We start from the raw sequence: 26,055 nt of genomic DNA, 5'->3' as shown, positions 1-26,055 counted from the left end.
ACCCTGAGATGCCCAGGGAAGATGACACTGGATTTGTCTTTGATAACTTCTGAACTTCAAATATCAATTGAACTGACCACTAACTAGCAAAGATTTTTAAAGGACACTGCAACCAACAAATTAAATTGCTTTAAGCCCACAGTATAAGTATACTTAAAAGTATACACGAGGTTGAACGCTCACGCTCAACATAAAAAGCTAGAATCCAATGAAGTAAGACAGCAGAAAGGAAAGCAAGTAAAATGCAAATACAGAACAAAGGAAAAAGGATGCATGAAGGAAAGAGTGTGCAAGTGAACACAGGAAATAAGGAACAAAGGTGTAAAAGAAAAAAGGAAAGGAAGAAAAGAAATAATGAAGGGTTGAAATAAGAAAAGGAAAGATGAAAGAAATAAAGAAACATGAAAGGAAGGAAAGAAAGAAGGAAAGCAGGAAGATATAATGAAATAGCAAAGAAGAAATGTGAGGTGAATGGATGGGCTACTGAAGGATAGAAGAGAAGAATTGACGAATGAAGAAAAAAAAGAAAAGAAGCAAAGAAGGTGTGAAAAAATTCCAGGAGCAACATAATAATTAACAGATATAAAGAAGAATAAAAAGAATTTTGGGATGGGAGGAAATAAAAACAAAAGAGAGGAGGGAAAGAAGTAAAGAAAGAAGCATAAAAAGAAAGACATTGGGAAGGATGAAGGAGAGAAATATGTCAATGCAGATACATTTTCCAGACAAGGACGGAAAACCCTGGGCTGTCCCGGTAATTGAGATTTTCCTAGCCTTGGTGTATGAAAGGCTAGATTTTATTAAAGACACGGAGGCGAGTATTATGCAGTCTTTTCTTGCTTTAATTACTAATAGCAGCCAAGCAAAAAACTACAGTTCCCAGTATAAACAAACTACAACAATGACATCACAGATGAACAACCAATAGGATGTTGAACACTGGTATTAATATCTTAACTGCGAGCAACAAGTCCTCTTTTCTTGATGCGAAACTAAAGAGGAGAAGTAACAAATAAAATAACATAAAAAATAGAAACCAATGTCACAATGTCCATGAAACAATCTCGAACATGGCGAGTGTGGAGTGAAGCCTGGACAGAGTGGACGCTGATGGTCGAGTCCAATGCCGGCAGGAGTTGTCCATTAGAATCATGACGAGCCAACGTTGGATGAGGAAGTTGGCACTAAAAATAAAGATACAGGGTGGGTTAGAAACAGCGGCGGGATAATACTCGCCTCCGTGTCTTTAATAAAATCTAGCCTTTCATACACCAAGGCTAGGAAAATCTCAATTTTATTACAAGACCGGAGGCTCATATTATGCATGTTCAAAGCATAGCAATCACTGAATCTGAAACATGAGAAATTGGCTTACAATAAAAAGTTCTGAAAGTACTTTCATTAGACCAATCTGCAGACTTGAGAATATCCTGTAAAGAGGATCCTGCCCAGAAAGCGCGAGAGGCCAGAATGGGCACCAAAAGATCCTACATCAATACCAGCTAGGGACATGACCCATTTGACCCAACGAGCTAGAGTAGGGGAAGAAACAGGGTTATGGGGTTTCTGAAAGGAAATAAGTAATTGGGAGGCAGAGGATGATCTCAAATCTGCAGTACGAGTCACATAAGTTTTTAAACAATTTCCAACACACAACTTGGGTTGAGAGGGAAAATATGGGTAATTGACACAAGCTAAATTAGTTTTGGTACGTCTCTTAATCTGAAAAGAAACACCAAGGGGGGAAAAGAAAAAGGAAGTAACATCTAATGCCTTAACGTCTGAAACACGTTTGATCGAGACTAGACACAAAAGCAGGGTTAACTTAGCAGAAAGCTGTTTGAGAGAGAGTAAATCATTATCTGGCCAAGTGGAAAGAAATTGTAAAACCAAATTAACGTCCCACATGACATTATACTTAGGAGATGGCGGAAAAACATATCTTACTCCCTTTAATAATTGGCAGATGAGAGGATGTTCACCAACTGGTCTGCCATTGATCCTTTGATGTTCAGCAGAGATGGCAGATCTGTAAATATTAATAGTGCGATAGGCTTTACCTTGGGAAGCTAAGGAAGCGAGGAAATTAACAATTAGCACTACATCGGCTGAAAAGGGATTTGAATTCCTGTCCAAACACCAGCTACTCCAAAGGGCCCATGCGGACTTTTATGCTTTGGAGGTACCAGGGGCTCTGGCCTGCTGGATGAGTTTAGCAGCATCTTCCGAAATTCCTGGGGTTCTCCAGGATGACCCGAAATCCTCCAAGCTATGAGGAACAAGGAATTGCTGAGAATCAAATGATGTTGTTGGCCTTGGGGATCTAAGAGGAGGTTGGGAAAGTGAGGAAGCCAGACAGGTTGATCTACTTCCAATTCCAATAGAGTTGGATACCAAGGTTGAGCCTGCCAGAAAGGAGTGATGAGAACTAAAGAGGACCGCTGCCTGCGTGCTTGTGCAAGGACTCGCGGGATGAGCAGGAAGGGAGGGAAAGCGTAAAGAAGGGATGATGGCCAAGTCTGAAGGAAAGCATCTGTGGCAAGAGCCTGTGGGTCTGGCCTCCAACTGAATTAAGAAGGAAGGTGGGAATTGAGGCGAGAAGCAAAAAGATCTATGGACTTTTCGCCAAAGATAGAAGTAAGATGATTGAATACTGAAGGGTGCAATTGCCAATCGCTGGAATCGTGAAGATGTCTGGAATACCAATCCGCCACCGTATTCAGCCGGCCTGGCAGATACACCGCCTTGACTGAGATCCGACGAGGAAGACAATACTCCCAAAGATGTTTCGCCAGAGTGGAGAGAATCTTGGATTTGGTACCGCCTAAATGGTTGATGTACCTGACCGCGGACAAATTGTCCATCCTCAAAAGGATGGTGCAACTTACTCTGTCTTTTGCAAAAGTGCGGATGGCAAAGGAACCTGCAAGCATCTCTAAACTGTTTATGTGCAAGAAGGACTCCTTCAGAGACCATGCGCCTCCAGTCGAGAACTGACCACATCTTGCGCCCCAACCGGTCCGACTTGCATCGGATTCTAATACAAGATCTGGGGCGGCAGAGAAGATAGTTCTGCCATTCCAGGCGTCTAGATGCGTTAACCACCATAGAAGTTCTTCTTTGGATTCGGCATCTAGGATCAAGGGATCCGAATATGCGAGGCCCTTGTGAAGATGGCGGATCTTGAGCCGTTGAAGAGCGCGATAATGTAAAGGACCTTGGAAGATGGCTTGAATAGAGGAAGCTAGAAGTCCTACCAAACGAGCTAGAGTCCTGAGGGAGATGTGAGGAAGGGATAAGGATTGACGAATCTCCTTTTTTATTAAGGATACCTTGTGTTGAGGGAGCTGAAGCACCGACTGAGTAGTGTCTATGAGAAATCCGAGAAATTCCAACTTTTGAGTTGGAATCAGAACCGACTTCTGAAAGTTGATGAGGAAGCCCAAGCTGAGAAGAAGGTTCTGAAAAAGCTGAAGATGGTCTAGAAGAAGAAGTTCGTTCTGAGCCATCAAAAGAAAGTCGTCCAAATAAAGGATTAGACGAACACCGTGAGCGCGGAGAAAGGCTGCAACGGGTTTGAGAATCTTGGTGAAGCACCAAGGAGCGGAAGAAAGACCGAAAGGAAGAACTCGGAATTGATAAAAGGAGTCTTGCCACTGGAATTGAAGGAATTTCCTGTGTGAGTGATGAATGGGCACTGTGAGGTAAGCATCTTGAAGGTCCAATCCGACCAACCAATCGTTCTGAAGCAGAATGTCTCTTAGATGGAGAATAGTCTCCATCTTGAAGTGCCGGTAAATGATGAAATTGCTGAAAGCCTTTAGGTTTAAAACTAATCGAAATTTGTGATTTTTCTTCTGGACGAGAAAGATGGTGCTTAGGAAACCCGCAGGATCGAACAGGACGGGTTCTATAGCATGTTTGGTAAGGATAGACTGAATTTCGCTGTGCAGAAGCTCGGTTTGATCTTGGGAAAAAACTAGTGGAAGAGGAAAACGGGATTGACTTGGGGTTTGGTAAAACTCTAGTAGGTAACCTTGAAAGGATTGAATTATCCAGGGATCTGAAGTGAGAGAAAACCATGAATTTAGAAACAGAGCCAGTCTGCCTCCTACCGGAGGAAGGCCAGAACTGGAAACACTTACCGGAGGTTTGGTCTCCCTTGTTGGCGTAACCCCTGTGACGATAGCCTCTTGAACGACGGGGGTAGAACCTTGGCTTGTATCCTGTGTAGGTCTCAAGCTGGGATTGCTGGTTGTAGGAGTCTCTGTTGGAATATTGGCCTCTGATGGAGCGGCCGGCAAAGCGACTCCTGCCTTTGCCGGCCCTGGCAAAAACCCGAGATGGGAAGATCTTTTTCATGGAAAGTTGGGCCTTGTCCAGGGAGGCAAAGGTGGACACATATTTGCCAAGTTCTTTGATAAAGGAATCCCCAAACAACTGGCCCTTAGCTGACGGACCATCATCTTTGGAGGCTAGAGAAGCCAGTTTGGGATCGATTTTCAACAGGAGGCTTTTCCTCCTTTCAATGGAAAGTTGAGTATTGGCATTGCCCAACATGCAAATAGCACGTTGCGCCCAATTGGAGAGAATTTCAGGATCTATTGGACTGTTATCCATTTTGGCCTCCTCTGCCAAATCGAAAATTCTGGTGAGAGGGCCCACCAAATCCAGGAGCTTGTCCTGACACCCTGACCAAGCTCTGTCAACACCTTTCTTGGGGTCTTTGCCAAATTTCGTAAAGAACATAAGCATGTTGGGGTCAATCACTGGAGTAGAAGTGATGTTGTCTGGTAACGAGGGGCGAGGACATTCAGATTTAAGCTTATTGCGGGTAGCTTTATCAAGAGGGTGGCGCAAAAAGAATGAGACATAGTCAGCAACGTGATCCGATGGGTACCACTCTTTTGAATTTGGATGAACCATGAGGGAAGGGTCAAATAAGGGCTCGCCCGCATGGTCCACCAAAATATGAGACACAGGGTGAACGTCACCACCGTCACCAGGAGAAATTTTACGCCTTTTCTCCAAAGGCCCACATGAAAATGGATCCGAAGATCCGTCCATATCATCCGTATGACTAGGAGAGTCATCATCGTCATCGTCAGTGTCTCTTAACTGTGTAACGTGAACTGGGGAGAGAGCGGAGCCCGATTTGAAAACCTCTCGGTGGAAGGACCAGAAGAAACGCCTTTTGAAGGCACCGGGAGGGTAGCTGCACGTTTCTTACCTTTGTTAAAAGGCACTTTGGAAGTAGACATCATTTTAGAAAAAGAGGCTTCTAAATTTTTGGTAATATCAGACATAGAAACAGTTACTGCCTGCTGAACTAAATCTTTTATAAAAGTTTTCAAACTTTCTTGAAAAATTTGGGAATCATCCTCCTCAGCCATTGTGCCCAAAGGCAATAATAAAAGTATTAATACTGTAAATGAGGCTTTGGAAAATATTTAGGTTTGAAATGTAGAAACTGGACAAGGAGGGGTTAACTGAGAGGAGGGGAGGGAGGGAGTGGCTAAAAGGGGGCAGGAACGAGGAAGAAAAAACGAAGTCCTGAAGGCAAAACGTGTGGGGAGACGTCCGGTGAAGCAGAGGCTGAAAGCGAGCCCAACCAAGGAAATACGAGCAGAAAAAATGCTCGAAATTCAGGGCCGAAGCGATTTCGGCGAACAGCAGGTCAGTCAGGAAGAATGCCGAGAAAGAATGCCAAGAATGAAGGGAATGCGAGCACGTGCGCGTCTGTAACGCCCGAAAAAGACCGTTGAAAGACGCAGTGCCTTAATAAACAAGACGCGCGTCTAAAAGCAAACATATTAGCTGGACATTGTCATTCAGTAAATAAAAAACAGTAATGCATAGAATATAATATACGAAGTGACGCAAATGGAGGTACTTATCTTGACTGCGAGCAGCAAGAAAAGAGGACTTGTTGCTCGCAGTTAAGATATTAATACCAGTGTTCAACATCCTATTGGTTGTTCATCTGTGATGTCATTGTTGTAGTTTGTTTATACTGGGAACTGTAGTTTTTTGCTTGGCTGCTATTAGTAATTAAAGCAAGAAAAGACTGCATAATATGAGCCTCTGGTCTTGTAATAAAATTCGGTATGTCTGGTGTACATAGATGACTGCCACTCCACGCAAGGATGCAGTGCCTCTGATCGGAGAGTTCCGGCAGTTCTGAGTTTGTTTTTATGAGTACCGGCGCTACCACATTTGTACTGCATATGCTTGTGCATTGTTTTTTTTTCTTCCAAAAGCCACAGTGTTTATTTGACTCATGTATATTATTTTGGCTTTTTGTTATGCTACATGTCCCCCCCATGTTTACAATAGTGATTGGTACGTGACTGGTACCTACGTTTTTGTACACGTGTTCTCGTCCTGGTACTATAAAAATACATCTAATGAAAGTCTCTTGCACTGTGTGCGGTCTGTCTTCATTGAGAGATAGCGAAAACTACTGAATAAAATTTAAAAAGTGCTTCTATCAACGGCAGCAATAATAATTATCTGTATTTATTCGTAAATGTATCCGTATTATTTTGTTCTACACAACAACACGCCTTTTAGACACAAAGGAAACTTAAGATCGAGGTTTACTTTACCTTGTGGTAAAAATTGGTTTTATCACCTGGGTTAAAGCACCTGGTGATCGACACCTGCTGTAAATCAGAATTTCCTAGAGAGTTGAATCCGGTACGAGCTGCAAGCTTTCTCGGACCTGCATTTCTGTGCCCCAACCCCTATATCGCCACGCCTTTGAAGCGAACATGAGCTGGAGACCTGCACGGCGTTACAATAGCAACAAAAGAATACAACCCGGGGGCGGAGTCAGCACATTTGAGCGAACACAGAATATCACTTTGGACTCGGCGGAGGGCAGCATTTGTCTCTTCCCAGGTCCTAAAGCCTGTTTGGTTTGACGTACCAATTGAAACAACAGATTTTAAGTTGTCTTCCATACTTTCTTTTAAACTTTTAAATCACTCTTAGCGAACACCCTCCACCTCCTCCCACACGAGGCCCTGCCTATTTATGTTGTTAACGGTCATGCATTGATAAACTCAAACGTTAAAAAATATATATGTTTTTTCTTTTAGAAAGTCCGTCGCGTTAGAAGGGGTGGGCCTGGCAACACTGTTGCAACATTGTAGTCCCTCCTCTATGTCTCTGACTCTCTGGTTTACAACTAGCAGCAGAGCCTGTGCCAGAGACTGAGTGTTCATGCTGAAGCGCACTGGAGACTGGAAGGAGAGCACACACCCTCAGCTGACAGACAGCAGATACCCGCAGCGTGCACTAACAGATGTCTCTCTACAGGAACGCGGTGTGGTTCGTTAAAGGTCTCCGTGAATACACCAAGTAAGCGGGAACTAAATATTTTAAAAAGTGACACTGCTGACATGTCACGGGAACGTCTCCGGCTCCTCACTGACTTTGTGTATAGGCGCAACCACCCAATGGCGTAACAATACTGTATTGCCTTTCACCTCCTTTCTGACTTAAGTGTCCTGTTTTCCGTTATTTAGCTCTCCCCCCGGGGGCATGTTCTCCAGGGAGCGGCCCGACTCCCGTGCATCATGTTATGCAATGTGACGAGGCTGCTTTCATAACTGCGCCTCTCTGACCCCTCGCACGCACGGACACTGCAAGGCAGCAGCACCGATAAATGCCATGGTGCAGAGCGTAGTTTCTTGACAATAGTTTCAAAATATTTTCTCTCTGTTGCTACTCTCAAAAGTAATGCTTACAATTGTGTTTCCCCTCCGTACGATCCAGCGCTTTCGGAGGAAGCGCCTTCCATTTAAACAAGCATCAGCACAGCTAATGAATGGGTCTGGTTGTTTTAAACGGGTTTCTTCATTGGCGAATTTGCTCACGTGGTTGGGTGAGTAAATAGAATAATTCGGTGGTTGGATGGGTGAGTGCATCGATGAGTGAATGAGTGCAGATATCATTACTTTTGCGGTGGATTCCACCTATTTACTGGAGAAAAAAAAATCAAGAAATAGGAGTATTTAGGTTGTAAGAAGTCTCGCCCTATAAAACATGATCTACATATGTTTCTTCCTAAACCTACCAGGTCTTTTACAAAATCCAACAGCCTCAGGGAGCGTGTGCGGATCGTGATGACGGTGAAAAAGATGTTCCAAACTAAGGATAATGAAGATTACTGATAAGTAACAGGGCCATTATTACTTCAGCTCATGTCTTCGTCCCCTTTATTACCTGTGACGACTTCCACTCTTGGAGATCAGTAAATAAATGCTCAAGAATACACACATCACTGTTAAATGTCAACAAATCCTTAGTAGTGAACAATAAAGTAATCAAAATAAGAAAACTGATGGTTCAAATTAGTTAAACTAAGACATCACTGATTTCAACAATTTCTGTCTAAAATTATCGCCAATTAGACACAACCCATGAGTTCTGTGGCGGTTCAAAAATGTGCTGTACTGCCAATTTGCCTGCTGTGCAATTCTCCGTTGAAGAAGCACCATTCAGTTCGGCACAAGAAGCCTCAACACCTCTATTTGATGTTACCACAATTTTGTCCAGTAAAGGAGAATTGGCAACCTCCTATGCAATCAAAAGTGTTTCTCTGATACATGCATTTAAAAATAATCCTAGAAGTCGTATCAAGTGATAAACAAGCGATCAGGCAAACAAGTGAACAGACATTCCGAAAGCATTTTTGCATTTCAGGTAAATCAGCACTGCTCTTTTGACATCACAACAGTGTATCAAAGCTTCTTGAGAAGAAGAGGTAAGAAAACAAGTAGGAAGAAAAGCATACTGATCTCTAAGCTCTGTGTAAGAAATCTAGGACAGAAAACTAAAGATTTGGTCCTTAAACTACCATCTTCCAAAAAATTTTAATATGTCCACTGACACAAAGAGGGGGAGAGGAAAACAGAATGGGGGAAGGAGTTAAAGAAGGAGTTAAAGATCAGAGACAAGGTGATGCATCATAAGAGCAAGAAAAAGGGGCCATGGAAGAGGGAAATGGGAGGGGCCAGGAGCTGTAATATTGGGAAAGACATCCATCCAAAGGGCATGCAATAAAAGTGCCTTCTGATAAAGCTGTCACTGTGAAAACATAAGTAAGTGTGGGAGACTGAAGAGGAGGAAGAGACAGACAGATAAAGGGAATAGGGAGGAGACCATACAAGGAGACCAGAGAAGGATGGAGATAGTAAATAAGGAATGACAGGTTGGATGGGGACTTTAAGACCTGTAAGCAGGGTACAGCTATCATTAGTGCAGCAAATGCTCTAGAGGTCCAGATTTGTGTTTAGCACACTGTGCCACAATTATATCTTGCTTGCATTAGTGGCACGCATGGTATGCCACTGAAGGAGCCCCCATTTTGGTGAAAATCCTCGGGGCAGATTTGACCCCAAACTGCAGCACCTGGAACTGATAATGGCCCAAAAATGGAGAATCCCAGACATTTCTAATGTTGACCTGCCATGGAAACATGAACATATGCGTCCTTCAAATCCAGGGTTACCTTATATACTCCTATTGGTGTCAGAGGAATTATCATTTGCAAAGTTTCCATCTTGAACTGTATTTTCCTGATCCACTTGTTTACTTTTCCCAAGTCTGTTATCAAATGGTAACCTTCTCTTACGTTTGGTACCAGAAATTCCTTGAATTGAATAGGTCCTTTTGCCTTGTTCCTCCTATGGTACTGATATTGTTGCTTTCTTTGTTATTAACAAAATAAATTAGTAATTGCAACCACTTTCATCAGATTGGAGGGGCTTGGTGTAGGAATGGTCCTGGTTTGGAGGGACAGAAGATACCTTGACGAGGCAGCCTTTCCTCACTATCCTGAGGACCCAGGAATCTGGAGTGAATTGTTCCAAATCCTCAAGGAAAAAAATGTATTTCGCCTTTATAGACCACTCCTACCTACTACCAGCATAGTCAGGGTCATTGTGGCTTTCTTGGGAGAATAGGTTATGTGCTTCTGCTCACATTGATTTTTAAATAGCTTTTCCTCCTATGCTGGCCTCATTGATGTCTTGAAGGTTCTCTAAAAGCTGATCTTAACTTCTAATTAGATGAACAGGATGCGGTGCAAGATTGCATGAAGGAGGAAGATTGCTTCCTCTCTCTAAAAATCCTGTGAGGTTTCTCCTCTAGGTCAGTTCAGAAAACGCTTACTTCCTTTTCAACAACATACAAAGGAAGGGCTGCATTCTTTTGTGTGGTGTCTGTATGCCAGTCTCTTAAGAAAACATTTTTCCTACTGCATTAATAGTGCCTTCTGCTAAAGCAGCAGCACAGACAACATCAGATGAGATGTCTGACAGGAACTCCAGCTGTTCAAATTCTCCAGCAATGTTGAAAAATCCACGCCTTCCTGAATTGTAAAAAGTTCTATAAAGTTAGAAATCAGTGATTGGCTAGTAGTTATGCCGTATATGCCAGCTCTCAAAGATAAGCAGTCCTCTGCATAATCTTTCTTTAATGCTAAATCTGTCTTTATTTGTTTGGTCCTCCAGCATGTTTTCTTCAAGCATGGATGTTCTTCGAACAAGACTTGTTACCAGATATTCCATCATGACAGACAATGTAATTTTCTTATCCCTTTCCTCTCATTGACAAAATGTGCACATAATAATCTTATCAGGATCTTTGCCCTGACGTAGAATTACATAAAGAATGTGTTTATATAGTGCAAACCAGAAACCTGGGTCCTCATAAACTGCCTTAGTAAAGGCTCAGAGGACATAGTGAGCATCTCTTCTGCAGGAATCGCCATGTTCAAGCATTCTTTCTTTAGGATTTCAGACAGAAAATCTTTTTCCAATGAACTTTCCCTTCTCGTCAGATCGGTGCCACTTCTTCCACCTTTGACCCAGAGAACTAATAGGAAGTCTTTTAGCGTCAGTCGTAGAAGAGCCATAGCATAGTCCTTACACTTACAAAATATACCAAACAGAGTTTCCCAAAGTATTTGTCTGATCTTATTTTCAAAGGACTCCTCAACATCATATCCCCTAGTTCGTTTTGCATTTTCTTCTTAGGGTAGAAAGGAGATCTGAATGTCAAACCAGAACTGGACTAATTCTTTATAGTATCCTTGTCTACAACGCTGTCCTGCAACATATGAGAATTAAGCACCTTTTCTCTCTACAAACAAAACCTACTTACCTCCTTCTGCGCACCGTTTGAATAATGAAAAAATGGTGCACTGAATTTCATTAATGAGGTAGTATGCAATATCCAAAAACTGATCCGTGTTTGTTTTTATCATGCAAACAAAACATTAATGCCGATCACTTCTCCCGAATGCACATGATTAGCACTGAAATAATGAAATGGTTGTGCTTTCGTGACCATCCAAGAGGAGGACTTTACTAGGAAGCACAAAAATACTGAAAGGAGCACCACATTTCTTATCTTATTCATTTAACTTCAGCCTGTGCAGGTTAAAGAGGGATTCCTGCAGACTCCTCTTTGAGGCTACTTATTGCTTCCTCGATGGACATGCATAATCCTCCCGTGTCTAGAGCTGAAAGGCCCAAGGATGCAACAGTAGAGGCCCAAGCCAGGCAGGGGCGTCATGCTTCCTCATCTGTAATTAGACAGGAAACAACTGAGAACTATGGGTAAACTATGTTTTCTAGCACTCCATAGCTTCGGCAGGATTACAGCTTAACTACTCCCACTTCCTGTTTTTTATTTCTGTCATAGGGTGAAATCCATATCACAAGTATTGACTTGGGCGAGAGTGTAAGACATAGACGTAACGGGTGTGTGCAAAGATGGATGACAGGGTGGACCACCACATGCCACTGTTTCCCCCACAAAACCTGGCAAAGCATATTCGGGAAACACTAGAATATTCTGAGTTTTGCAACTCTGAATATGTTAATAACACGTGGTTTTACACTGTTATTAACCATTCAGAGCAGCGAAACTCAAACTGTTGCAGGTGTACCTCACCTGGGGAAAAAATGAACCCCACAGTATTAGTATTTTCCTGGCGCCAAAGAGCAGCACAATAAACCACAGCTCTGTTAATGAGGCCCCAAGTCAGCACTGCACCACCTGATCTGCAGCTCTCAGCTTCGCCACTTTAAAACAACGTGTTCACACCTGGGTGCCTTACGCAAGCACATTGTTTCATAGTGCCACTGTACGCATGCTGCAGCAGCTGGCACAGGGCTCACCTGTCCGCAGCTGGCACAGGGCTCACCTGTCCGCAGCTGGCACAGGGTTCACCTGTCCGCAGCTGGTTAAGAGCACTAATTATATTGAAATAGTACTAACTCATTGACTGGTAGAGCTGCATGCAGCCCTGCTGCAACAAACCAAGGAGGATCACATACTAAGGAGATAGGGGATTCTAAAAACTTGCCCCCAATGTCCCCACCCCATTGAAGTATGGCCTTCATCCAGGGTAGCAGTCCAGCCTTTTTCACCCCTTCAGATTAGACACCGGAGGCTGACTCCTTTGCCTTTTGGAATCCTACAGCAAATGAGCAAAACACCATAGGTCACGACTGACAGTCTGGACACTAAATATGTTGTGGGCTGATCCTAAGTATGAATGACACATGGGACAAGCAGTGACTAAGAAGTTCTGTATTGCTTAGAAAATATTTGATTGATACGTAAAGGTATATCTGTCATACCTAAAACCGAATAGTGTGTTTTGAATAATCAATGTTGAAAAAGCAAAATCTGAAATGGCTATGAAGTAGCTTCAGCACTTTGTAAATGTAAAGTAATAATAGTAGAAGTATATGTACGTTCTATATTGGAGCTAAACTTTGAATTAATTTCCCCTTTTTCTCTTCAACAAATCGTTTTTGAAGTGCAAATGAAGGGGAGGTTAACAATTGATGGCTTTTGCTGCTGATTTCTGTTCTCGGTTATTAATCCCACCTCATGTTTTTTTATTTTTTGTTCAGGTTTAGTATTCTGAATTCCAGTGTGGGAATATCTTGTTTGCAATTGATGTAGTGGATTTTAGTACCTTTGCTGTACCCCAAGTGAGGCAATCAAATTACTGACCGGACAAACTGATACAACATCATCAATTTGTATTTTAAATGTAACTCTCTGGTATAGAGAGAGGACTTTCAGAATTGTAAATGTGTAAATCCCTTTACTGTTGCTGTAGAACTGGATGGAAGTAGGGGTTTCATTTTGGCATAGCTTGCCCCGTAAGGTAGGAACTGGTTTCTGAGCTGGCATCATGTAGATCAATTCCATTAATTTTTGCCATGGGCCATCACCTTCTACTCAGGACACCCAGTTTGGCTGGCGGTAACTATTTAATGATAAAGCCTTCTGTACCACCAGCAGACAATATATTAGTAATAAACATTTATTGGACTTTTATTGACTTTGACAGCTTTAACATTTACAGTCTAGAGCACCTAAGTCAACGTGGGTACAGTAACACCTCAATAAAAAGAAATCCCATTTCAATTTTCAGAACTCTTGTAAGAAGTGGATAAAGCCGTTGCAACACACATTACAATGCATTGATCGGAGATTAACTGTAAATTTTAAGTTTTATAAATTAATCATTGGTTGTTACTTTTTTGCTAAATGTTTCTTGACATTTTTGCACTTTGAAATTAAGGTACGGCTGCTGTCTTATTTAATCTTCAGTAAGGTTACATATTTCCTTTCATAACAATATAAACACAATGTTGGTTGCTCTACAGCAGAGAACATCCCAAAACATGTACATGAGTTGTTTGTAATACTTTGAGAACAGCTGCCATCAAGACAAAACAAGTGGCCACTTATGTTTCAGACGCAGAAAAGGCCTTTGACAGCGTGAGCTGGAACTTGCTGTGCGCTGGTCTCGGCAAAATTAGACTTGGCTCTGGAATGATTGCCAAAATCATGGGGTCCTACGTAGGCCCAACTACCGTTATTTATCTTAGCAGGCAACACACAAGCGCTGTCATTCTTTCCAGGGGCACATGTCAGGGGTACCTGTTATCGCCCCAGCTTTTTGTCTTTGTTGAACACTTAGCCATCACTATCTGACACACTGCGGCCATAGCAGGTATACCCTTATGTGGTCAGTCCCACAAAATCAGTCTCTTTGCAGATGAACTGCTGCTTGCTCTCACACAACCTGCTACCTCCCTACCCAGGGTTGTTCACTGCCTCTCCGCTTTCGAGGCAGTATCGGGCTTTAAAGCCAACTTGACTAATTCTTATGCATTGAATCTCCCCATACTCTGACTGGACCTTCCCACCCTTTAATAGCTAGCTCCCTTCCAATGAGCATCACGCACAATACGATACCTGGGCCTTAACTTAACTCCCACACTGCATTTTTGAACACAAGCCAACAAGTCAAAATGCCGGGGGTACATCTTAGAAGACCCCTGTTGCTGGGAGCCATTGCATAACTCATGGCTGGGTCGATTTAATGTTATAAAAGTGAATGTCCTCCCAGTTATTTTCTGCCTCTTCAAATCCCCATCCACAGCTATTCCCTCTTATGATAGTATGCACTTACAGAGGGACATATGCACTGTTATCTGGGGAGGTAAAAGCCCCAGGCTATCTAACTCTCGATTAATGCTGCCTAGAGACAGGGGTGGCCTGGCTTGCCCTAACATATTCAAATATTATTGGGCAGCCCATCTCAGATTTATCTCCAAATGGATCATTTGTGAAAGCGACAAACACGGTTTCCATATGGAGTTAGCAGTGGCCTTGTACCCTCTACGGGACCTAGCCGGGCTCCTCAAACACACCAGACCTAAATGTGCATGTATCACTACTCCTACCAGAACAGTCCTAGAGATAAGGGACAAACCTGCAGTCCAGAAAGGTCTCACCACCTTCCTGTCCCCCAACACGCTGACTGCCCATTATCCACACTTTACCGCAGCCATTGATCCCCATGTGTTCTCCAGCTGGGAAGCCAGTGAATGTAAATTTCTGCTCAACCTCTTTGTAGGTGGCAACATCAAGCCCTTTGACCAATGCAAACTAGACTCTAAAGTTCTTGAAACAGCCTAGCTGCAACTAGCAATTATGATGGCATCTCGCAAAAACAATGGGAAACACTCTTGTGCGGCCTACAGGAGTAAACTCCAATGAGAGATAGCTTATAAAATCATGGCACAAGGGTACTACACTCAGACACACATGCATGCCATCTAGCCCACAACCTCTGTCCTCTGCTGGCGGTGTGGAGTAGAACTAGGAGACGTGTTCCACATCTACTGCTCTTGCTCTCTTATCACCACATACTAGACGGAGATCCTTGGACATATCAAGGGCACTGTAGAATTCCCAATTCCCGCCTCCTGCACCACCATCATATTGGGTATACAACCCCTTGCTCTATAGGCTATGGCGTATGCAAACTGGTGGCTCATTAACCATATGGTAGGCGTTGTGAAACAGCTTATAGCTAACACCTGGAAGAAACTCAAGGCCCCTCCTATTGCCCTTTGGTTTACCAATCTCTGGCATGTTATGGCAATGTAGAAGTTATCTCGTAGGCAGGCCCACACTGATACTACATTCACACATATCTGGCAGCCACTACTTGACTATCTCTTTTGCCTTGAACATGCCTGCTTCACCCCACTCAAGCTCCAAGCACTGCAACTCTTTGACTAGGGAGATCACCCTTAGCTGCAAAGGTGACCATAACGCTAGACAGTCACCTTCCCCTCCCCTCCCCCCACCACCACCAGAAGGGCTCCTACTTGCGCTGGTCCAATGCAGTAAGATGGGCCTGGGACTCCGCGGAAGGCATTATGACCTGATACCTGTTATACTTTTTAATTCATTGTTAGTAGTTATGTGAGATGTATGCTTGCTTTTAGGCAACACCTGTTGTGTGTCCCGCACCCGCTACTGCTATTACCATATTGTTGCAATATCTTTATAGTGCTTAGCAGTGTACTAACGTGCCAAGCGATATGCAAGTGGTGTGGACTTGAATCCAGAACGTCTTGTTTTGCCTTCTGGAAAACGTTAAATAAACAGATTTCAAGCAAAAAATGGTGATAGGAGCGGCCCAGATTGCAACAGACCTCCGTCTCCTACTGATTTGAAGGTTAGATTATTGGAGAGAGGTCTAATGCCAATACTAAGGAATGTTTAGATAAACACGGAATAATCTCAGAGATCATTTTGTTCTCTGCAGAGCACACTGGGGCAATGCCTAAATTTATATTTTAGAATTTTTAAGTATGTAGTTGCAAAGCTCAATCGACCTCGGGTTTATGAATTTAATACCCCCCTTTGATCATGTAGACACACAATTTCAGCTGTCCACCTCAAAATCAATGAGTTTTGATCATTTCTTAGTCAGTTTGTTAGTTAAAATTCACTCTCTTGTCTGCATACAGCGCTAGGATTTGACACTAATGGAAAGTGCCCAGATGTATTTATTTTATCAGGGGGGGTGAGAAAAGGTTGTGTCCCAGAATTCCCCCATTTTTAACTTGTATATTAACCGGTTAGATGCGTAACTGCAAAGGGTGTGTCCAGACTTCCATCCTCCAGTATGTGGGATCACATATTTTATCCACCAATGTTAAAAGAAATTACAGTTTATGTGACCTGAACCCAATTCACTAGATGAACCTACTTGGGTTTAGAAACGCCCGAGTAACGTACGAGTGTTCTGGAGAATGCTGACACCTTGGTGCCATACAAACACTAAGATGACTAGATCCCATGGGTTGCCCTGTCAGAATTCAAGGTACGCTACAGTTTCAGTGCTCTGCAGTCTAAGACTCCAGTTGACAATTTTGATCTCTTCATTAGTTACTTCATGGCAGCAGAGCTTCTAGAATAAATTGTTTTCGTTTCATAACAGACACGCATACTTCTGTGAGTAACTGTTTAGCTCTCCATTAGAAGTACATTAATATTTAAAAGGCAATGCATTTGTATTCATGCACACTACAATTAATTCTCAGGATCCAACCAGTGTGTTATTCAATCTCCCACAGTATAAATGAATTGCATCCTTACACTCTGACCTACGACTGCTTAGGTTCTGTTGCTGAGAAATAACTTCAAGGCACAGACGCAGATTAATTGCATGTAGACGTAAAAGCAGTAGTGTATGACAGTTACAATCGGTGATTAAAGGTCTCCTGGTAAAAGATAATTATCAACAGATCTAAAGATATCTGTAAGTATATCTCATGAACAGGAATAACTGTAATGGAATACGACATTAAGCAAGTAACGTTGGGTAATTCTATCTGTAAATAATATATTTGATGGTGCTGTACTACAATAAGCATAGACGGCAAGTACTCCCATGTATGTCTAAATAAACCTTTGTCCAGCAGGTGAAATTTAATTTTAGCTCTGCAAGTATGGCCCATCTTGCAAATTACAGCTGGCTAACACGACCCACTGGGCCGAAGGTGTCACGCATGGAGAAAACCATGATTCATGGCAATGCTTGAATTAATCTTAGCCATTGGCAACTTCTCTGGGCTGCATTCCATAACGATGTGACATTGCTTTTCATCTCACTGTGCTGTTAAACAGACGTATCTAACCTGACTACAAGGTCATGTCCTCTTTGAGCAGGAACACAGGCAATTACCGACATGTTTGACCTCATCAGTGAGGTGCAGCACAAATGATGGACCTGTGTACGAGCATACCTGTACTGCAGAGTGCAACTCGAGGAGAATGTCAAATAATAATGGATGAAAAAAACATAACGCGGGACTGGTTCACATGGTAGTTGTGCATTGTTTTCAAATGTATGACAAATTATTTATTTTGCTTGACAAGGGCATTCTAAGAAGGTAATGTTGGACAGAATCCAGACTTGTTGAAGTAGCCTATATCGGCCACATATCTTCCCTCACCCAGTATGTGAGCCCCTCCATGCCCTCATGTTAGATACCATGATGTGTACTGATTAATCTTTTACCCTCACCGTCTCTTGCCTAATACACTCGAGAGGGTGTAATGGGAATGCCAGTAATGTAGTTCTGCATATGTGTGCATTGTGGACCCAAACCAGCTTATTTCACTAGCACAGTCAGATGTACTTGAACATAAACTTGTCTTTTAGGTTGGGCTCCTCAGTCCATGTCATCACAGCCAAAGTCCCAAGCTTTAATGTGACGACCTGCTGCATCTTTCATGTTGTGCCCTTAGCTTACTTAGGGTATGCTGCTATCTATGATTTGTGGATTTCCCTGGAAACAGCCTTGTTGGTGACCCCCTGTTTGTATTTGTAATGGAAATTGATAGCCTGTGTTGCCCATACATTTTAATACCAGCCTTTCCCCACCAACCCATGAAATCCCATAACCTGTGTGTTTATGTCTGGATTGACCACTCTGTGTACTCAAGGAAACGAAGCCCTGATGAGAACTTTGCTGCGCTCTCCAGGAATTGTTAGTTGCTTGTTTGCCAGCCTAGCATAGCCTCTCTTCCTTCCTCCCTCCTCCTCCTCCCATACATATCGAATGACCACAGGCGGGCTGCCATCAGGAGGATGCCTGATGCCATCATGCCTCCGCAGAATAGCAGGGCTGGATTGGTGAGCAGACTTAATACAGGCGTTTAAGGATGTCCACAGTGTTACTTACAATTTGTCATATAATTTCTCTACTCGCCTAGGTAGCTTCAAATACCACAGTGCTCCTCCTCCCTGACCATTCCTGACTTTTACTTAGAAGACAATAATTCCGACCACTTAGAAAACTGATAGCACAAAGTGTGCCTACTAACATATTTTGTAATTAAATGGGTCTTGTCCCATTGGGTTGAGTCACCATTGAGTCGTACCCCTGTATGGAGCAGGAGACAACTGTCTGCCCTGACGCCATCAACTGTTTTTGCACTTCAAGCCCACAATCTTATTATTTTTCCTGGTACCCCTGACCTGTACCTGATTGTCATCGTAATCCACTCTGGACATTTTGACAACAGCAAAGCTGCTTTTAGAATAAAGTATATTTATTTCATAACATATGTGTACTTCTGCAACATTTTGAAATATTCTGAATCCAACATAGCTTGGTTTGGCTCCGAGATAGGATGTCGACAGAGTTCCAAAATGTGGGCCCAAATCTACTAGGGATAACCTTCTGATAACCATCTGACAGTTAAAGCAGTAAATTGGTATCCGTATACTTGGGACAGGTATTTGTAGATATGCCGAACTTTTCTTCGAATAGACCTTGTGACTGATACAGATCTGCTTGAATTTATTCCTAGCATCCACTCTGAGCCATTGTATCCATTCAAGAGTCTTTATGTTTGGTGTCAATGTTACATAAATTCACGGTTGACCTTTGAGTCTTTGTGTTTATTTGCTTCATCATAGAGACTCAGCAGTCAGTCACTAAAATACCTGAGGGGGCACCTGAAAATCCATTACAATAAGTCATTCCATCCCAAATGAAGACATTCTGTATGGTCAGTTTGCTGAAAATTTTATGGTAAATATTGGCCCTTGATTATGACAATGATTTAAGGAGTGAAATAGAGGGTGAGTTACATTAGGTGAGTGATGCGTCTCTCACGTGATGTAAGGAATCTAATTATTTTATTTTCACTGAAAATGCTTACCACAGAGATTCATTAATCCTTGATTACATATTGGTAACCGTGGAGGACTGAACTCCGCCACCCGTCCCGACAAAAATAGCGGATGCAGCGTGCACGGGACCAGAATAAGCACAGCAGACCAGGGGAAAGCTGACCAAGATAGCGGCACCTCTGGGTATTGGACAGTCTCTGCAGCACCTGTCAGAGAGCTCCTGAGATCGCACAGGGTGGAGCCACTGCCTTCAACATGGCGGCGGTCGCAAGACCTGATAAACGCTCTGATGTACCACATTAAAGATCTTCATCGATGAGCTTCAATCAGCGGGTCCAGGCGCTGTGGTGTTAAGTCTTGCGGCAGGGTTTGGAACCACTGAGGGATTTTGGAGAACAGCCCTGCACATAGCTGCAGTGCCTAATGCCGCTTCTGCGCCTGGTGGGTGTGGACTTCAGTGGGAGGCCGCAGAGCATCTTGCTACTGCCCCGTTGTGGCAGGCGTCTTTGGACCACTGGCAAGATCGGGCAGTGCTTCCGGTGGCCTGAGGGGCATTCTACATATCCTGGGAGGGCCCCTAGGGGTAAGGCCCCAGGGCAGACCCTGAAACTGGCTACCTGCATTGAGATGATGTCAGACTTAACCACCTCCGCAAATGGTGCACTCATGGAGGTTGTCTCAAATGGGACACTACTGACTCCCACATAGTTCAGCGGGGGTAGGTAAAGCAGCCACAAGATATCCGAACATGTCTATCTGTTTATAAGAGTGTAGACATCATCATGGCAGCTGTACGAGACCAAGATACCATCACATTTGAGGGCTCAAAGCTGTGGCTGTTCCACGATCTATCCCCCATGACGGAGAGGATGTGACTTCAATGGAGAGGGTGTGGCCTAACGGCCTGAGCTGTCAACGTCCGAGCTAAGGGAACCAGGGTTGAGTCTCGGCATTAGTGGCTCAACATCCTGTGATTCTGGGCAAATCACTTAATCTTCCCAAACTTCAGCGCCTTGAGACTCTCATGAGTGAGTTGCCCTGCTTTACAAATCCTGGATTTATGACACTGCAGCACTGTAGGATACTCCGTCCTGCTACAACATTCTTACAGAAGAAGGGGGTTTGATATAAGTGGGGACATCCCTTCCGACTCATCTTTATCTGGAACAAAGAAACCCATGCTACTTGAACCTTGGAGGAAGCACGCTCTGTCTTACACGTAGATGCACAATTTGTGGGTGCTATAGCTCACACAGCTGCACTCAAGAGATAGCACAGCTGATCATTTATTTCCCACATTGCTGGCATAATGATACTCCCTACTTATGATCAAAGTAATAAGCTTGAATGTTCGAGGCCTTAACTCTCCAGTCAAACGTCTGTCTCTTCTTTCGATGCTTAAAGAGGCTAAATATGATGTCTGCCTCATTCAGGAAACCCATTTCCTAAAAGCAGACTGGAAGCACTTGAGGTCCCGATGGTTTGGTCGCCAGTACATTTCTTCAGGCATGGAAAAATGGCAGGAGTGGTGGTCTTATTGGCCACCCATTTTCCGGGCAGGGCTTTCCAAACACTGGGGAGATTATTGGGGCATTGCATTGCACTCTGTACTTAAACAATTACAATAGCACACACACCTATGCCCCAAACGATCACCAAGAGGCCTTCCGACTGTATACTATGAGCCAAGTGGGGGGGAGGGGAATTTTAACCTGGTCCCAGATGCACTTTCAGACAGGTGAGCACGGAGGCCTGGGCAGATTGAGGCCTTTTCTGCTGCAGGACTTCAGTGGTTGAGGGATATGGGACTGGTGAATCTGTGGCGTATGGGCCACCCACCAGTGAAGCACTTCACATTTTTCTCAGCAGCCCACCATACCTACGCTATAACAGATCTTTCTCCTTACCTTGCCCCACCTCACAGCAACTACCACAGCAGTAGACATAGGAGTCGCTGCACTTTTCGACCACACTCCCATTTCCATTAGACTGCACATCCCTGACAGCGCAACTCAGGCCCGCAATTCACGCCTCAACTCTAAACTGCTAGCATATGACTCCATCTTCACTGATACCATCTGCTCCTTCCTTGACACCCCCACTTAACTACTGTGGGACACGTTGAAAGCAGTGGTGTGAGGCAAGTTAATTGGCCTTGCTGCCAAACTAAACAAATATAGGAAAGACAAACAACATCAGTTGGAAGGGAAGGTAAAAGAATTAGAGGAAGCATATAAATGGTCAGACTCCCATAAAGTATGGCGCCAACTAACGCCAGCCTGCAAGGAGCTTACGGCTCTTGACATTGACAAAGCAGTGTACGCCATTGTTAGACCTGGCAGCTTTTTGGCGTGTCTCCCCTGTCTTTTTGCCTTCTGACCTCCTGGTTTTGGACTCTGTTTTTGCTGGTTTATTGTCTCTGCGCACTTTACCACTGCTAATCAGTGCTAAAGTGCAGGTGCTCCCCATATAAATTGTACTGTGGATTGGTTTATCCATTATTGGCATATTTGATTTACTAGTAAGTCCCTAGTAAAGTGCACTAGAGGTGCCCAGGGCCTGTAAATGAAATGCTACTAGTGGGCCTGCAGCACTGGTTGTGCCACCCACATAAGTAGCTCTGTAATCATGTCTCAGACCTGCCACTGCAGTGTCTGTGTGTGCAGTTTTGACTGTAACTTCGACTTGGCAAGTGTACCCACTTGACAGGCCTAAACCTTCCCTTTTCATACATGTAAGGCACCCCTAAGGTAGGCCCTAGGTAGCCCCAAGGACAGGGTGCAGTGTATGGTTAAGGTAGGACATATAGTAATGTGTTTTATATGTCCTGACAGTGAAATATTGCTAAATTCGTTTTTCACTGTTGCAAGGCCTGTCCCTCTTATAGGTTAATAAGAGGGCTACCTTCAAATCTGATTAAAGTGTAGATTCCCTTTGGGAGCGGATGGACATGTGGAGTTTGGGGTCTCTGAGCTCACAATTTAAAAATACATTTTTTTGTAAAGTTGATTTTAAGATTTTGCGTTTGAAAATGCCACTTTTAGAAAGTAGGCATATTCTTGCTTAATCCATTCTGTGACTCTGCCTGTTTGTGGATTCTCTGTCTGGGTCAGTTTGACAGTTGGGCTGTTTACACCTCTCCTCTAGACAGTGACACAAAGGGGGCTGGGGTGTAGCCTTCATATCTTGATTAGCCATCTGTGCTGGAGGGGAGGGGAGGGGAGGAGTGGTCACTCACACCTGAAAGGACTGTGCCTGCCCTCACACAATGCCGTCTCCGACCCCCTGGTGAGTGTCTGAGGCCTGGCCTGGACAAGGAAGGATCTTGCAAACACTTGAGACTTTGCTTTGAAGTTTGCAAACTTCAACGGCAGAACTGGGTATAAGAAGCAGACCCAAAACCCCAGACTTTTAGAATCTTTCTGGAATCAAGAGGAACCTCTGCCCAGGAGGAGTACTTTCCCTTTGCTGGACTGGCCTGCAGTTGCTGCTTGTGCCTGAAAAGAGTGCAAAGGGTGAACTTTGCTGTGTGTCCTGCTTGAGAAAGTTCTCCAAGGGCTTGGAGTAGAGCTTTCCTCCTGTTGGAAGTCTCAGGGTCACCAAAGACTTCAGTTTCCTCGACCTGCAGCACTGGGAACTGTGTGTTTTGTGCTGTCCAAGAAGAGAAACCACCGTGACGCCACCAACGACGCCGCTGGCCTGCACCGTGACCTGCCGACGCCGCACGGAGTCGCATTGCCCCACTTCGCACCGCGACCCTGGTCTCACGGACGCCATCATCGGATGACTTCACCGTGCCGCTGCTCGCACCGCGACATGAGGGCCACGCACTCCGGGGTCACCTGCTCACACCGCAGCCTGGGCATCCCCGACGACGTCGCTCCTGCTGACACCGGCTCCGCTGCCTGCACCGTGGCCTGTGGACACTGCTCGTGAGGAGCACGAAGCACCGTCCCGAGCCGCAGCCCGGGTCCACCGACGCCAGCACCATCGACTCCAGTGTCGTCACCAGGCACCCTTGCCTGCACCGTGGCCTGTGGACACTGCTCGTGAGGGTCACGAAGCACCGTCCCGTCCCGCACCGCTGGCTTGGGCCTACAGATGACAGTGCTTCCGCAACGACGACGCTGCTGCCTGCACCGTGACGTGTGGACACCGCACATTGCACCGCCCCGCTTCACACCGCAACCCTGGTCTCACCGACGCCGCTGGATGCCGTCACCGAGCAGTTGCCTGCACCGTGACCTGTGGGCACTGCACGTCGCATCATCCCGCTTCGCACCGCAGCCCCCACGCCACCCCTGTCAGCGCACCTGATTTCATCAGCCCAGAGTTTGATCCCCGAGGTGCGTGACTTCAAGGGCCCGACGACTCCTGCACCGACTCCGGAACAGACGCCAGCGACGCTGCTCTCCAGAGCTCACCACGAGGATCACGACGCCCTGCGAGTCCAAGGTACTGTTTGTGGGTCTTCCCGACACCGCAGCTGGCCTGCGACGCCGAGGCCAGCCTGAACTTTTGGTTTTGTTGTTCACAGCGCCGTGATAGCCCCAGGTGGAGTTATCGACTTCAAGGAACTGTATTGTTAAGTACATCTTGCAGCATTCATATTTTTATTACTGTATGTTGGATTTTTTGGATTTTTTTTATTGTATTTGGTCTTGTTTTATATAGATAAATATTGGCTATTTTTCTAAAACTGGTGTGGTGTCCTTTTGTAGTGTTTTCACTTATTACTGTGTGTTATGTGCAAATGCTTTACCCATTGCTTCTGAGATAAGCTTGACTGCTCGTGCCAAGCTACCAAGGGGGTGAGCAGGGGTTTCTGAGTGGATATTTCCCTTATCCTGACTAGAGTGAGGGTACCTACTTGGACAGAGTGCAAACCGACTGCCAACTAGAGACCCCATTTCTAACATTGGTTGTCAGCGGTGAGGATAGGACTTGCATTTGCACTTGACCTATAGTGATTGGTGTATGCTACTACCATATCGCAGACCATTAAGTGCCACATACAATTTTTTTGTTTTTGATTTCCTTCTCTTTGACCTATTTTTGATCTTGAGTTCAAGTGAACCCCAACGACATCATGTCTCAATCAAGAGCATTTTCAGTTGCATCCCAGGATTTGGTTTTTGAGGAGGATAGGTTGGAAACCTATTCCATGAAGGAACTGAAGGCAGTTTTTATAAAAACCTCAAAGTTCACATCAGAGGCCTCACCAAAAAGGAGGAGCTACAGAAGGCACTGAGGGCCTGGGTAGCAGCCAGAACTGCCAGTGTGGGCAGTCTGAGGATCCAAATGGAGAGTCTACTGACACAAATTCTAGGGAAGATGTACTGAGGGTGTAGGAGCTGCCGGGGGGGAGGTACCCCCTGTGCCAAGCAGCAGTGGTGGATCAAAAGGATTGACTCCAGAGGAGATGGAGGACAGGAGAGAAGCCAGGAGGCACCAGATTGAGTTGGAGAGATTAAAAATGGAGGCTCAGAGGGAGCAGCGAGACATGGAGTAAAGAAAGATGCTTTTGGACCATGAGCTGAAAAAAGTTAAAGACCTGGATGTGAGGAGCAGGTCTAGCCAGGATGGTGGCAGCAATTCCTCAGTACAGTCAGACAGAATTGTGCACATTCCTAAAAACGTAGGGAGATAGTACAAGAAGGGAGATGACATACAGAGGTGGTTTCAGGGATATGAGGCGTCCATTCACATGAATGGGGTCCCTGAGAAGAATTTGGGAGCAGGATTATGGAACCACTTCACAGAGGAGGGGGGGGGGGGGCACTTTGCTAGCTTTGGGGAAGGGATACAACCTCACCTACGCTGACATGAAGGAGGCCCTTCTCACTCGGCGTGGTCTCACTCCTGACAAGTACAGGGATCAGTTTAGGCAGAGTAAGAAAACTGAGTTCCAGACCTGGTTAGAGTGTGTAGATTAGTTTTGCAGAGCACTGGATGGTTGGGTGAAGGGCAGTAATGTGACAGATTTTCAGGGGCTGTACAACAATTGCGTGGGAGCACTTGTCTAGTCTGTTTTGCAGAGCTGCGCCAGCACTTGACTGATAGCAGGCTGACTGACCCCAGGAAGCTTGCTATGGAGGCAGACCGCTGGGTGAGTATCAGAGTCCACAAAAAGGTATGTGGGGGAGATTCTGCCAAAGTTGGGCAGGGTTCCCAGCAGCAGAGTGGGGGGGGGACCAGGGTAAACAAAAGGAGTCTTCCAAAGGGCCCCAAGCTAGTAACTCGGGTAAGAAATCCCACCCCCCAGGAGATAAGAAACCATGGGCCTCTGCAGGGAAGCCTGCAGAGGCAGGGCACCGTAAGTGCTTTGCTTGTGACCAGGAGGGTCACATGAAGGGAGATCCCAAGTGGACACCAACACCCAGCGGTGGGCAGACCAAGGGGTTGGCCAGTGTAGCGCTTGGGGAAGAGGTGGTCCCAGGAGGGTGTGGGGATTCCACAGAAAAGACCCTTGGCTCACTAGGGGACGGTGAGATGGTCCAGAG

General features: G+C 44.8%; 2 protein-coding genes across 4 annotated transcripts in view; one reads left to right on the top strand and one right to left on the bottom strand.

Moving 5' to 3' along the window:
* LOC138250505 (serine/threonine-protein kinase Nek3-like) overlaps window positions 1–26,055 on the bottom strand; it is a 207,677-nt gene that overhangs the window by 159,638 nt on the left and 21,984 nt on the right. For 2 of the 3 annotated variants that reach the window (XM_069205448.1, XM_069205450.1), the window contains exon 1: window positions 6,609–6,817. The exons of the other annotated variant lie outside the window; for it this stretch is intronic. The gene's annotated coding sequence lies outside the window, so the exon portion shown is untranslated. Of the gene's footprint in view, window positions 1–6,608; window positions 6,818–26,055 lie in introns of those variants that run through there. 3 annotated transcript variants of the gene reach the window in all.
* The window catches only part of DHRS12 (dehydrogenase/reductase 12), a 149,240-nt gene continuing 130,371 nt past the window's right edge, over window positions 7,187–26,055 (top strand). The window contains exon 1 of the mRNA XM_069205453.1: window positions 7,187–7,365. Within this exon, the coding sequence (XP_069061554.1) occupies window positions 7,310–7,365 (56 nt within the window). The 5' untranslated portion in view covers window positions 7,187–7,309. The remainder of the gene's footprint in view (window positions 7,366–26,055) is intronic.

The sequence above is a fragment of the Pleurodeles waltl genome, chromosome 8, assembly GCF_031143425.1.
Source record: "Pleurodeles waltl isolate 20211129_DDA chromosome 8, aPleWal1.hap1.20221129, whole genome shotgun sequence".
Classification (NCBI taxonomy): domain Eukaryota; kingdom Metazoa; phylum Chordata; class Amphibia; order Caudata; family Salamandridae; genus Pleurodeles; species Pleurodeles waltl.
The sequence above is the reverse complement of the archived record's forward strand: the minus strand, read 5'-3'. Positions and strand labels throughout refer to the sequence as shown.